Source organism: Rhinatrema bivittatum, chromosome 9 (genome assembly GCF_901001135.1).
Source record: "Rhinatrema bivittatum chromosome 9, aRhiBiv1.1, whole genome shotgun sequence".
Taxonomy (NCBI): domain Eukaryota; kingdom Metazoa; phylum Chordata; class Amphibia; order Gymnophiona; family Rhinatrematidae; genus Rhinatrema; species Rhinatrema bivittatum.
The window spans coordinates 128,532,844-128,546,246 of NC_042623.1; the positions used below are offsets into that span (position 1 = coordinate 128,532,844).

At 45.4% G+C, this 13,403-nt stretch overlaps 1 protein-coding gene across 2 annotated transcripts in view; it reads left to right on the forward strand.

Annotated features, from left to right (window-relative positions):
* Nucleotides 1-13,403, forward strand: part of N6AMT1 (N-6 adenine-specific DNA methyltransferase 1) — an 82,348-nt gene that overhangs the window by 44,152 nt on the left and 24,793 nt on the right. The window contains exon 6 of one of the 2 annotated variants that reach the window (XM_029616053.1): nt 10,976-11,117. In XM_029616053.1, the coding sequence (XP_029471913.1) occupies nt 10,976-11,117 (142 nt within the window). Of the gene's footprint in view, nt 1-59; nt 807-10,975; nt 11,118-13,403 lie in introns of those variants that run through there. The other variant, XM_029616054.1, reaches the window with a different exon arrangement.

Below are 13,403 nucleotides of genomic sequence, written 5' to 3' on the forward strand. Positions count from 1 at the left end.
CAAATCATGTGCCCTCACATTTTTAGTGCATTTTATAAAATGAGCTCTTTTTTATCTAGGCAGGGAGTAACAGCTGGCAGGCGGACAAACATAAAAAAGTGCTGGTGGAGGATCCAATAGTGGATGAATCAGCAAGGCTCATGGAGTTTCCCAGGCCCTGTCATTTAAAGAGACACTGCTGGTGTCAGAAGTAGTAGGATTTGTGGGGCTCCTCATGTCCCTCCAGCTGATTGAGGGGAGAAACTACCAGCAGCAGAAGCATTGGGGCTGGCAGGTTTTCAGGCATCACCAGCAGAAGAGGAGCAGTCACTAGCGGGGCCTGGGAATCACCAGAGAAAAAAAGAGAAGATACACCTCAAACACACTCACATACACCATCACCACCATTCACCCTCTACCACTACAAGCCCCATCCTCACCCATACACATTACTACCCCTCTACCCAGAAACCCCACCCCCCATTCATATACATCTTCACTCATCCCGCCCAGCACATACAAATACCCTGAGTTGGAAAAAGTAAACAAGAGGAAAGAAACACAAATGCAGATAATATTGCAGTTTTCTAACATTAAATCCAAGAAATTTGTAATTTGTATTTATTGCTAAGCTGGGTGACTTTCAAAGCCATTTTTTTTTTTTAAAGTAAAACAGTATTTTGTCCGTCAATAAGCAGGAATTAGCCATTACACCAAACAGGCGCATCTCTCCAAGCAGGAGTTCATGTGCAGATATTGCCTCTTGAACCACCTCAGTCATTTTTTGTTCAAGCACAAGCAGTCCCTCCTCTTAGTTTTTCTTGAAACTTCAAAATTTGATATTTCTACCTTAGTATATTCTTTCATAGTTGCCTCACTACCTCTGCAGCACCCACGAGAGCACCTTTCAGTGCTACTTCAAAATATAAAGAAAGGAAACATTTTTCCAGAGGCCTTGCCTCCTCAACATGTCAGGCCAGAAGAAAAAAACAGTAGTGAATGTTTTAAAAATTGCATCTCTGGCAAGGTAATGTTCCTCATTGACAAGTCATGAGCTCTGCTAGAAGTGCCTTGAGTGGGAACATGACCAGGAAAATTGCTATATCTATGGATGTATGTCCCTGCACTCCCAGCATTCCAGGAAAGTTTGATTTGAGGAGCTATGTAAATCTCTTTTGGAGTCGCGGCAGATCCTCTTTCTGCAGTGCAGCATTGTCTGCCTCACTGGGAAAAGAGTTGAACAGGAGCTCCTCAAAGACTTTCCATTTGGCTCAGTGAGGTCGAGTAATGTCAGCTGCATTCTTCGAAGAAGAAGCAGCATCAGTTGTTAGAGCCAGCTGAGTCTGCAGCGAAGAAACACAAACATAACAAGAGAGGGGCAGCATTGATGAAGCCATCATTAGCAACATCAGCGCGAAGCATAAAACTCTCCTTCTGTGCACTGGTGCTCTTGATACACAATGCAACGATGCACTTGACAGATGAGGCATTGATGCGCTCAACACATGGCATACTGACACATTGATGCATAGTGCAATGATGTACTCCAATCCCAGCACACTGATGCATTTGACTCACAGTGCATGTTGTGTCCGTCGGTTCCCAACACCCTCTCTCCGCCCTCCTTACCTCTTTGGCGCCTCCCTCTTCGCCCGCGGGAAGATTGGCTGCCGCGGCGTTCTTCTGCTGAAGTCTTCCAGCGTCCCCGGACCGGCTAGACGCTGCAAACCGCCATGTTTCCTGGAGGCCTAGGGGCGCGTGTGCGACGTGGCCCCGACTGAAGTACCGGCGATGGTGCAAACCTCGGGGGTGTCCCCCGAAGATGACATCACCCGCGACGGATATATAAGGTCTTAGAATTTGCTAACACATCGAGTTAGCAAGGGTTACACTACCTAAGCTACTCTGCCTCCTCAGACTTACTAGGGGTACCCGCTCCTCGGGGGCCTCGCTCTCTTCTTTGTTTTTCAGGTGACAGTCTGGAACCGGTACTCGCTCCTTGAGGGCCCTCGTTCACAGACTTACTCGGTACTCTCTTCTGCCTGGAAGTCATCTCTGCCAACTACATCAGTGAGTTACCATCGCTCTCTCAGAGCTTTCCCTGGAACCAGGTACTTGCTCCTCGAGGGCCTATACATTCCAGCTCCTGGGCTTCTATGAGACATTGTGTGAGTGTTACCATCTAGTTCAGCACATGAACTCTGCATACCCTGCCTACTCACTATATTTCAGTTTCTCTACAGCTCAGCCTCCAGGGATCACTGTTCCAGTATCTGAGGGACTACAGCCCAGCCGGGCATTCCAGCTCACTACTGCCACCTCTGGTGGTTCAGTATACTGTCTAATAAAAGAAGTGTCTGTCTGTCTCCATATTCTGAGCCTGACTGGTGGTCCCTCTCGGGATCTTCCCCCTGGGGTGTGGTCATCTGCCACCGGTCCAAGGATCCACCCACAACTCTCCTAAATAACAACAGATGCTAACTCCCAAGCAGACTGTTATCTCCGAACAGAACAGTGCACTGATGAATTTGATGCATATCACACTGGTGTACTCAACGCATATTACACTGAAGCCTGCAGTACCCGTGGCCCGCTCTCCATCGATGAATTTTGAAGCCTCCATACACAGACAGCATGGTGCATCCGGCCATCCAATGCATAATCACATGATGCACAGTGCAAGAACACATGGCACAATATCGACAAAGTCTATGCTCACATCGAGGCAACATCCTCATTCTGCATCGACTTCTTCAACACAACTTACTAAAGAACCATTGAATCAATCAAAGCCACATTTTTCCAAAGCTTCCAGGGATTCCACTCCATCAAAAATATATATGCATCACGCCTACCACCCAACCCATCAGGCTGCTCTGCCAATATGACTTTATGCAGCCTATCCTAGATCTGCAGCAGATGGCGGTCTTTCTACCTCTGTCTCCTCCAATAATGAGCACTCCGACAAGGTCTGAAGAAGAGGCTAAAAATAAATGTGAGCAACTGGCTGAACACTTCCACGATAAAGTTAACAAAATCATGACACGCTTTCCCATCATTCCCCACACTCCTCAGAACAGTTATACTGTGCAACCTAGCAAACTCTCTACAAAACTTACAACGTTTGAACACACCTCTGCTATGGAAATAGAATCCATACTCAAAAAAGCTAGACCATCATCCCACCCCTCTGATACCATCCCCACAAAACTTCTCCTTACTATACCAGACCTAATAGCCCCTCCTATCTCAAAGATAATCAATGCCTCCATTGATTCTGGTATTGTACCTTTCCCATTAAAACAAGCTATCCTTAAACCCACCCTAAAAAAACCTAAGCTCGACCCCGCCGATCTGACCAACTACCGCCCTATCTCTAATCTTCCTTTTATTGCAAAAATTTTAGAAAAAACTATTAACTGTCAACTTAGTAACTACTTAGATGAGCAAGAAATCCTCTCTCTGTCTCAATTTGGTTTTCGTAAATTACACAGTACAGAAACCCTTCTTCTCTCACTTTCTGATTACCTATTGCAAAGTTTAGATAAAGGATTATCCCATCTACTAGTTATACTTGATATCTCGGCTGTGTTTGACACTGTAAGCCATCAGATCCTCCTCAAACGTCTCTCTGATATAGGTATAACCGACCGCGCCCACAAATGGTTCGGTTCCTACCTCAGCGACAGACATTACAGAGTTAAATTTGGCAACCATGAATCTAAGGAAATTCCCCTTGGGCAGGGAGTCCCCCAAGGCTCCTCACTTTCATCCACGCTATTTAATGTTTACCTCCTACCCCTCTGCCAACTTCTCTCTAACCTTAAGCTACCACACTATTTGTATGCTGACGACGTACAAATTCTTATTCCCATTACTGAATCTATTCAGAAAACCCTGGAAATCTGGCACTCTACCCTCACCTCAATTAACAACCTCTTAAATTCTATCCAGCTTGCCCTTAACGCTACAAAAACTGAACTCATGGTTATCTCACTTCCTACACCCCTACAGGCTACACCCACATCACGCATTATCACATCACACACACATTTCTCCCAACAAGTCCGTGATCTTGGAGTTGTATTAGACGATCAAATGTCCCTCAAAAAATTTATTAATGCTACCCTCAAGGAGTGTTTTTTCAAGATCCATACACTCAAAAAACTTAAACCATTATTGCACTTCTCCGATTTTCGTACTGTGTTACAAGCCATGGTTTTTTCTAAAATTGATTATTGTAATGCTTTGCTAGTGGGCCTGCCTAAAAATGCCATACACCCATTACAAATCTTGCAAAATACTGCAGCTCGTATCCTCACGAATACTCCCACAAAGGAACACATCACTCCCACACTTAAGGAGCTACACTGGCTCCCCATCCACTATCGTATACAATACAAGATATTATCACTTATCCACAAATCCCTCCACAACCCAGAAATGAACTGGCCCTCCAATTCCTTTCAATTCAATAACTCTAACAGGCCTACTAGAAAACCATACATAGCCACCCTGCAAACCCCCTCACCAAAACTTTTCAAATACGCATCCACCAAAGCTCGTGCCATATCCCTAGCTGGCCCTATGCTATGGAATTCCATGCCTACTGATTTACGTCTTGAACTGTCCCCAAAAACCTTTAAGCAAAAGCTCAAGACATGGCTCTTCACTAAAGCCTACACATGACCTTCACATGTTCCTTCTCAGCCCTACTTACCCTTCCCTCTATACCTCCTCAATTTTTTATCCTTTAAGTTAAGACACTGAAGATGTCACCCCCCTCCCCGACCCCTCACTCCTACCTCCATCTCACAGCAGTCAACTCCAGTTTCATTCCTATCTAGCACCTTTCATCCCTAGCACCTTTCTTGCTATTTTATAAAACCGAAGAATTTGCTGTTTTTAACAGCCTTACATGTATATAATCCCTCCTCCTTTACCTTATTCTCTTCTTCCCCTATTTAAACTCATACCCCCTCTCTCCTTTCCCCCCCTACAATTCTCCCTTGATTATATAATAAATTGTAATATTACAACTAATCCATATAATATTATCACTATATATCTATTTATATCTTTATAACCTGTTTTTTGTTAATGCATTTAACTGTTTTAATGTAAAGTTTCTCAGTTGTTTTCTTACTGTTTTATGTACAATGCAATTGTGGATTTTGTTCTATGTACACCGACGTGATATCTCTGAGCGGCGGTATATAAAAACCAATAAATAAATAAAATAAATATCAAGCTCCTGGCTAAGGTCATGGCAGATCGATTATCCTCCATTTTGCCCAAATTAATATCTAAGGTACAGGTGGGGTTTGTTAAGGGGTATCAGGCAGTTGATAATTTTCGTAGGGTCCTGGCTTTACTAGATTTCTCAATTCAAAAGAATTAAATTCCCTATCTCAGGTCAGGTTCAATGCCAAAAAGGCCTTTGATAGGGTGATTTGGCAGTTTCTATTTGAGACTCTTCAAGGATTTGGTTTTCATGGCCAGTTTATTTCTTTTCTCACCACACTCTATACAAATCCCCAGGTGGCGATTTTGGTTAAAGGGGAATTTACTAGGGACTTTGTTTTGTCAAGGGGAACTCGTCAGGGGTGCCCATTGACCCCATTACTCTTCGTTCTTTCCCTAGATCCTCTTGAGAATTCTGAACACGTCTGATAATATTCGTGGGATACAGTGTGGGAACACTTGTTTTAAGTTAGCAGCATTTGCAGATGATCTACTGATACATATTACTGATCCCATTAATTCCTTTCATAATGCTCTCAGTGCTGTTGGAGAATATGCCCCTCTGGCTGGTTTTAAATTAAATTTGGATAAGTCGGAGGCCATGGCGATAGGCACTTAGAGTGCGGCAGAGGGGGGGTTACTTTTCCCTTGAAATGGGCGTGGACCCAACTTAAATATCAAGGAGTGCAGCTCCCTAGAGACATTTCCAATCTGTATTCTATTAATATTTCCAAATTACAGGAAAAGACCGAGACATCGGTACTTTCTTGGATGCATACCCTTGTCATTCACAGGACATGTTCATCTAGTAAAAATGATTATATTTCCCTGTTGGCTTAACATATTAAAAGTTCTCCCTTTATTTCTCCATAATTCCACTCTTTTTTTTGTAATTAAAGGTTTTTATTATTCCAAACAGTGCAATAATTAAATCATGCATGGTACATCCATAAAGTAACAGAACAAAACACAGAAAAGTGTCAGTGTACAATGTCAACCTTCAGAACCAGCAATATATCTGTATTAGAAGTTGTGTAACAGAAGCTATGAATAGATTTACACACCATCATAACTACCAAAACGTTTGTAATCACCCTAGCCCTCCCCCCCCTTTGCCTCTCATATATACTTCTGGCCTGGAGGGATTGATTAGTAATGCTAGAGGTATAAGGTGTACAGGATATGTCATGTCAGACCCCCATTTTCCATACCACTACCTACTTCGGTATCTAATCTCTTGCTGCAGGACACTTGAGACGTTCTCACTTATACGTTATAATTTTTATGCTCAATAAGACCTGTCAACTTAATTGTTTAAGTCTTTTTTTTTTTTTTTTTCTCCTTTATCTTTTGGTCATCAATGTTACAACGTTATCATTAAATTTTGAACTTATGTACACTGTTCCAAGTTTCATAACCTTGTTCTATGTAATGCCTTTTGGCAATTTTCATGTTCTGTTTCAATGTAAACCGATGTGATCTTTATTTCATATAGGAACACCGGTATATAAAAATCTAAAAATAAATAAATAAATGTCAGTGTCTGAATTCCCTGTTAAACAGAGCCTAATTGGTAATTTGGGTTATCGTCGGTTCCTGGGCACAGTTTTCCTGAGAGGACAGCCACATTTGGTAGGTTTGCCATGTCTTTTCAAAGCGAGAGACTCTCTTGTTCTTATAGGCTGAAATTTTTGATAATAAATAAATTTTATGCATCTTTTGTTGTATATCCGCTTTTGTTGGTACTCTTGGAGACTTCCACATTTGTGCAATTTCACATCGACTGGCAGTCAGTATGTAGTGGGCTAAATGATTGTGGTCATCCGTAATCCCTGGGATGTTTGTACCTAGTAATACCTGTGCAGGTGTGGGTGAGGCTAGCCCAGGGATCAGATCCCTCATCCAGTAAAACACCTCCTGCCAGGCTGTCTGTAGCTTTGGACAGTCCCACCACATATGGAAATATGTTCCCACCTCCGTACACATCCGCCAGCATATGTCTGAGCAGTGTGGTGCGAATTTATGCAATTGGGAAGGACAAACATACCAATGGTAAAGCAATTTATATGAGTTTTCAATAAGAGAAGTAGCAATATACCCTCTGCCTAAATTCTGAAAAATATACTTCCAATCCCGGGGTGTCCAGTCTACCTGGAGATCTCTCTCCCACTTCTTCTGAAATGCATGTGTAGGCCCGTCCTGTGGAGTTAATAAGTGGTATATCATGGATAATACTTTAGCACAACAATTGGCCTTCTCACAGATCTTTTCAAATTCGGACTTTCCTAAATTGAGATGTAGGTCAATCATGTGGGCTCATGCAAAGTGGGCTAATTGTACATAAGGGTATGCAGCAGAGGCTGGTAGGGTATAGACCTGTTGTAGGTCTAAAAAAGAGCGCATATTATTTTGGCCCCAGATATGCCCCCAATACCGTATTCCCTGCCGCCTCCATACTCCAAAAGCCGGACTCTCAAAACCAGGTCGGAATGCTTTATTAGCGTATAAACTGGTGCTAGCATGATATTCCCTCCTTCCCAGCAATCTAGTTCCATGCTGAGGGTGGAGGGTGGGAGAACTGTGCTCGGCTCAACGATCCAGGTCTTTCTGGTTTGCCAGATAAGGCTACTGAGAGGTACATGTCCCAGAAGCTCTTGGATTATGAGCACCCATTGTTTAGACTGTAGTGTAATGTGCAAGTCAACTAACTTTTTAAACTGGGCAGCCCAATAGTATAGAGCGATATCAGGAACATTAAGCCCCCCCCCCTGTAGTTTAGGTTGGGTAAGTACCCATCTAGCCACTCTTGGCCTATGTCCTGCCCAGATGAAAGTCATACATTTCCTTTGCCACTGCTTTAAAAGCGGGGCTGGGATCAGAATTGGTAGCGTCTGGAATAGATATAAAAGTTTCGGCAAATTAGTCATTTTAAAGACAGCCATTCTACCCATCCATGAAATATGGTAATGGCTCCATTCTTCCATGTCCTTAGAGATCATAATTCCACTCTAAGGTTCCATGGGGTACTTAATAACTTTCTTTAGAGGGGCAAAAAACCTAAACTGTCTCTCAAGGTGTTTAATGAAACCTACCTCTAAGGGGGTTTTGGGACTGCCTGACTTACAGATATATAACCATGCCATAAATCTGAAGTATATAGGAGGCTGGCTCATGATTACCACATTTTACTCAGCTATCTTCTTAGAGGCGCAGCTAATCTCCCCTTTCTCTTTGCCGTTTGTACTTCAGGCTAACTATGCAGCTATGGCTCACCATGTCCACTCTAAGTTGCTTCTAACTCCCCTTCGCTGGACTTGGTGCTGGCTGACCTCTAAGACCTCCTTGTCCTATTGACTCTCTCTTTTCTTGCCTATCAGGGGGAATGAGAACTTTCTTCCAGGTATCATATTTTAAAAAATGGGACTTACAAGGTTAGTGTATTTGTCTCAAATGTTTAATTCCACTGGATCAATATTGTCATGTCTAACTTGTGCGCTAGATACCGTTTGCCTTCTCAGGACTTTTTTGTAATATTACCAAGTGCAACATTATCTTCAAACTTTACAGATCCAAGACTTCAGAAACCCGAACTGGCAATTTATTTTAGAGTGGTTTGATCATTATGATCCTCAACATCACTCTATATCCTTTTTTTTTTATAAGACATTGGAAACTCAACATAAACTTTGGTCTTTGGATGTACCCTGGACTAAATGGCAGCATAAATTACAGATAAAATGTCAATTTCCTACTTTCATTGCTGCCTTCTTGACCATTTTCAAGATTACTTGACATGTTCTGATGAGAGAGACTGTTACAATGCGGCCCATGGCTGTAGCCACGAGCCACCTCTTACCTTTGCGGCCCGGAGGCCGCAGAGGCCAGGGTCTTTCCTGCGGCATGGTGGCCTCCATCTTCGCCGCCCCTGCGGCTGCCCAGAGCCATGCTGGACCTCCTCTTCACCGCGGCAGGAGCCGCAGCCTGGCTCCTCTTCAGCGGCATGGGACTGCCACCTCCTGGGACCTCTGTTGCGGCTAGGACTGCCACCGGCTTCTGCTTCAGTGGCAGGATGCCGCCTCTCCTCAATCAGGGCCTGCCTGCGGCCCTTCCCCGGCTCCTCCTGTTCCTCAGCGTCAGCATGGCCACTGTCCAGGGTCCAGTCCCTTCCTTCCTAAGGGGCGGACCCGTGGCTTCCTCTTGGATTTAAAGGGCCCGTGGCTGTTCCACCCTGGGCCCCATCTTGGACTCTTCCCTGGGTGTCTTCCTGTTGCTAGCCCTATATAAGGGCTCAGTAGCCATTTCAACGTCGCCTTGGCAAGGAGCTAGCCTCCTTGGAGCAGTCCTCCCTTGGACTCTGTGTTCTGCTCCATTGGACTTCCGTCTTCAGTTCCAAGTTCCTGTGATGTCTTCCGTCTGCCTTGTCTTCACATCCTTCGCTCCTGATGTCTCCATGGCTGTGCAAGTCTCCTGAGGTTCCTGGCTTTTAACCTTCCTTCACTGAGTCTTGCCTCAGTGTTCTGGCTCCGAGTCCCGTCTCTGGGTACTGGCTCCGAGTCCCGTCTCCAAGCTGTCCCCTGAACTGTGTCCAGGTCCTCGGAGCTCCTTGCTCTTGCCTTCGTTTCTTCAATGTCCAAGTCCTCGTCTTCAGTTCCAAGTGCCAAGTCTTCTCTTCAGAACTCCTTTCCCAGATGAGGTTTGACTCACCACAGGGGCACACACTCTCCATCTCGTGCTGGGGAGTGCCCTCTAGCGCTCCCTTCCATCGCAGCATAACAAATATTTTATGGGACCTACTTGTCTCAATGGCAAGCATACTTGGCTAAGACTGCAGATTCCAATTGATGTATCAATTGCCAAGTGGAAGTGGCAAATCTGGGTCATTCTCTTTGGAGCTGCAGTTTCATCCAATCTTTTTGGAAAAAGGTTTTTCACTTTGCCACTCAGACTTTAGATCTCAAGATCCCTTTCTCTTCACACATTGCATTGTTTGGGATTTTCCCGGGGTCCTTCTCGGGCAACCAAAATTATAACTCTGGCTTAATAAAATCTTTATTTTGGCAGCAACAGATAACTTATGAGTTTGGAGACAAAGTGTAGCACCTTCCATTAACAACTGGAACAATGCTATTATCGCTCTATTGAATATGGAACTATGCTCCAGTAAGCACTCTTCTCTGATGTCTAAGCAAAAGTTCATGTTGGTGTGGATGCCTTTTATACAGTCTTTACTGCACAGGACACGTAGCCAAATTTTGAATGATTTTGATTACTGAATCCTGCTGAACTATCTCAGTAGTATCAGTTCTTATTTTCGTTTTGCTAAACAAACCAGCCTTCTCAGCATGGGGAGTGGGGAGGGCATTCAGGGAGGGTTGCAATTTTGGGGTTTATACATTTCTGATTTTGTACCAAATTATGTATCATATATTACCGTTTTTGTATATCTTGTTCTTCTATGTTTGAAAATTAATAAAACAGATTACATATAAAAAGTACCCATAGACTTTGCACTCTTAATTTGGTATTTATCCCATCTTTCTAGAAATGTCCAGCATAAGTTAAAACCATAAATATTCCAGCACATATAACAAACAACGTTGCAGACAAATCATAGAATAAAATACATGACAAACAGCAACAAGCAATATCGCATTACAGGTACAATACTAATAATAGCAGAAGTAATTTTCCCCAAAACATCTCCCACTCTAATCGCTCAATTTTCTTTCCTTTTTCCCCTGCTGTGTCTCAGATAGGAAGCTGTGGAATAGAGGCAGCCTGGGCTGGAGGCAAAAATGGGAGAGAAGTCATGGACAGATTTTTTCCATGCGTCTTTGATCTTCTTTCTGAAGGAGGCCTGTTTTACCTAGTTGCTCTTAAGGACAACAATCCAGGTATAAAAATCTTTCTGACTTTTCCCATATGATTCACATTGGTTAATACAATATTCACAGAAATGTAATGAACACAAAGGTAGAATGTACAGACAAGAAGTATGTATGTACCAGTCATAGAAATGGGTCTGTTTTTATCGGGAACAATATAGCATACATATTTTGCAATGATAATCATTGTCATGCTATCTTTTCCTAGAACAATTTTGTATAGGAGTGAAAATGAAAGCAGTCTGTTACGGAAAACTCCTGTCCATATAGCATATAATGGTTTTTAAATACTAGATAACATTTGAAAGACAGTAACTTAACTCTCAGGTGTTACTTGTCACTTCCCTATCCTACAAACCTGGGAGACAGTATTTCTAAATGCACTGAAAGTGTTATACCTTCTGCACAATGATATCACACAGTATTTGGCCAAATATATTTTGTGTGCTTTTGTGTTATGGTTGTGAGGTGTTGGAGTGGATTCTTGGGTACTGCGGTGATGGCCACTCCCATGGGGAGGAGCCCCGTGAGGAACCGCAGTACTAGGCTAGACTCGAGACACGCAAACACAGAAGTTTTGTCTTTTATTTTACAGGTGAATGATACCACCAGAGGTGGCAGTAGTGAGGTGATCCAGTAGTAGCAGTCCAGGGCCCCTCGGCAGAGGAGACCCGTCTCACAGTGGTAGATGTTAGCAGAACACGGTAGTATAGGGCGTTCCGGATGCAGTTCCCAGTGCTGAGCTGTAGATGAGACAGACTGACAAAGGTTAGATTACTCACTAACGGGTCGATACAGTAAGGCCGCGGTAAAAACAGTGCGGCAGTGTCAGGCGCACCCTTCCTCCCCGCACGCACAGTTCTCTAGACCTAGCGCCTGATACTCTCTTCTAATCGCATGCAAATGCATGCCGAGGCTGTGAAGCGTTAGGGAAGGGTTATGCCCGCGCAACCCATTTTACTGTATAGGCGCTTAATACAGCGCCTATACAGTAACCTGGGTGCGCTGGTACCTGTCATTTCAAATGACATTTGAAATGACAGGCACCAGGAAGTGTAAAAAGTGTAAAAAAACAAAAAACCAAAAACCTGTGTGTTATATAAAAAATAAAATTTTTTTTTAAATACCTGTCGGAGGGCCGTGGGTCCAGGCGGCCGGTGGGCGGGCGGGCAGGCGGCGGCGAGAAGCAAAAAAAGCGGCATCCGGGATCCGGGGGCAGCAGCGGCAGCGGGGGGGCAGCGGGATCCGGGGCGGCAGCAGGATCCGGGAGCGGCGGGTAGGTAGCAGCGGTAGCAGGGGGGGAGCGGCAGCGGGATCCGGGGGGTCCGGCAGCGGCAGCAGGATCCAGGGGCGGCAGCAGCGAGAAGCAAAAAAAGCGGCATCCGGGATCCGGGGGCAGCAGCGGCAGCGGGGGGGCAGCAGGATCCGGGAGCGGCGGGTAGGTAGCAGCGGTAGCAGGGGGGGAGCGGCAGCGGGATCCGGGGGGTCCGGCAGCGGCAGCAGGATCCAGGGGCGGCAGCAGCGAGAAGCAAAAAAAGCGGCATCCGGGATCCGGGGGCAGCAGCGGCAGCGGGGGGGCAGCGGGATCCGGGGGCGGCAGCGAGATCCGGGGGGCGAGTAGGAGGCGGCGTGTTCGGGCGGGCGGGTAGGTGGCAAAAAAAAGATGGCCGCCTGCACGGGGGGAAGCGTGCAATTGGCAGCGGCCAATTGCTGCCTCCTACTCGCCCCCCGGATCTCGCTGCCGCCCCCGGATCCCGCTGCCCCCCGCTGCTGCTGCTGCCCCCGGATCCCGGATGCCGCTTTTTTTGCTTCTTTGCTGCCCCCCCCCCCCCCCCGCTGCCGCTGCTGCCTCCGGATCCCGGATGCCGCTTTTTTTGCTGCCGCCCCCGGATCCCGGATGCCGCTTTTTTTTGCTTCTTTGCTGCCCCCCCGCTGCCGCTTACCTTCGAAATCGGGAGGAAGGGAGAAGGGACTACTGTAGCAGGCCCGAGCCTTGCTACTTTTTCGTTTTTGTTTTTTTTTTTTTTGCTTCGAGAGGAGGGGACCGGACGGGGCTGCAGGAGACCGGACGGCTGGACCGGGGACCAGGGCGGGTAAGCAATGTTTTTTACACTACACTACACTAACTCCTACTAGGGGGAGGCGGTAAACTAGCACGTTAAGGCCGCAGCAGAACAGCGGGTTACTGAGGAGATAATATCAGCGCCTGTTACAGTATCGGACGGGAATAGCTAATTCCTTCATTATACAGCTTTTTCGTTCATTTACCTGCTGGGTGCGGAAAGGGTTATGTGT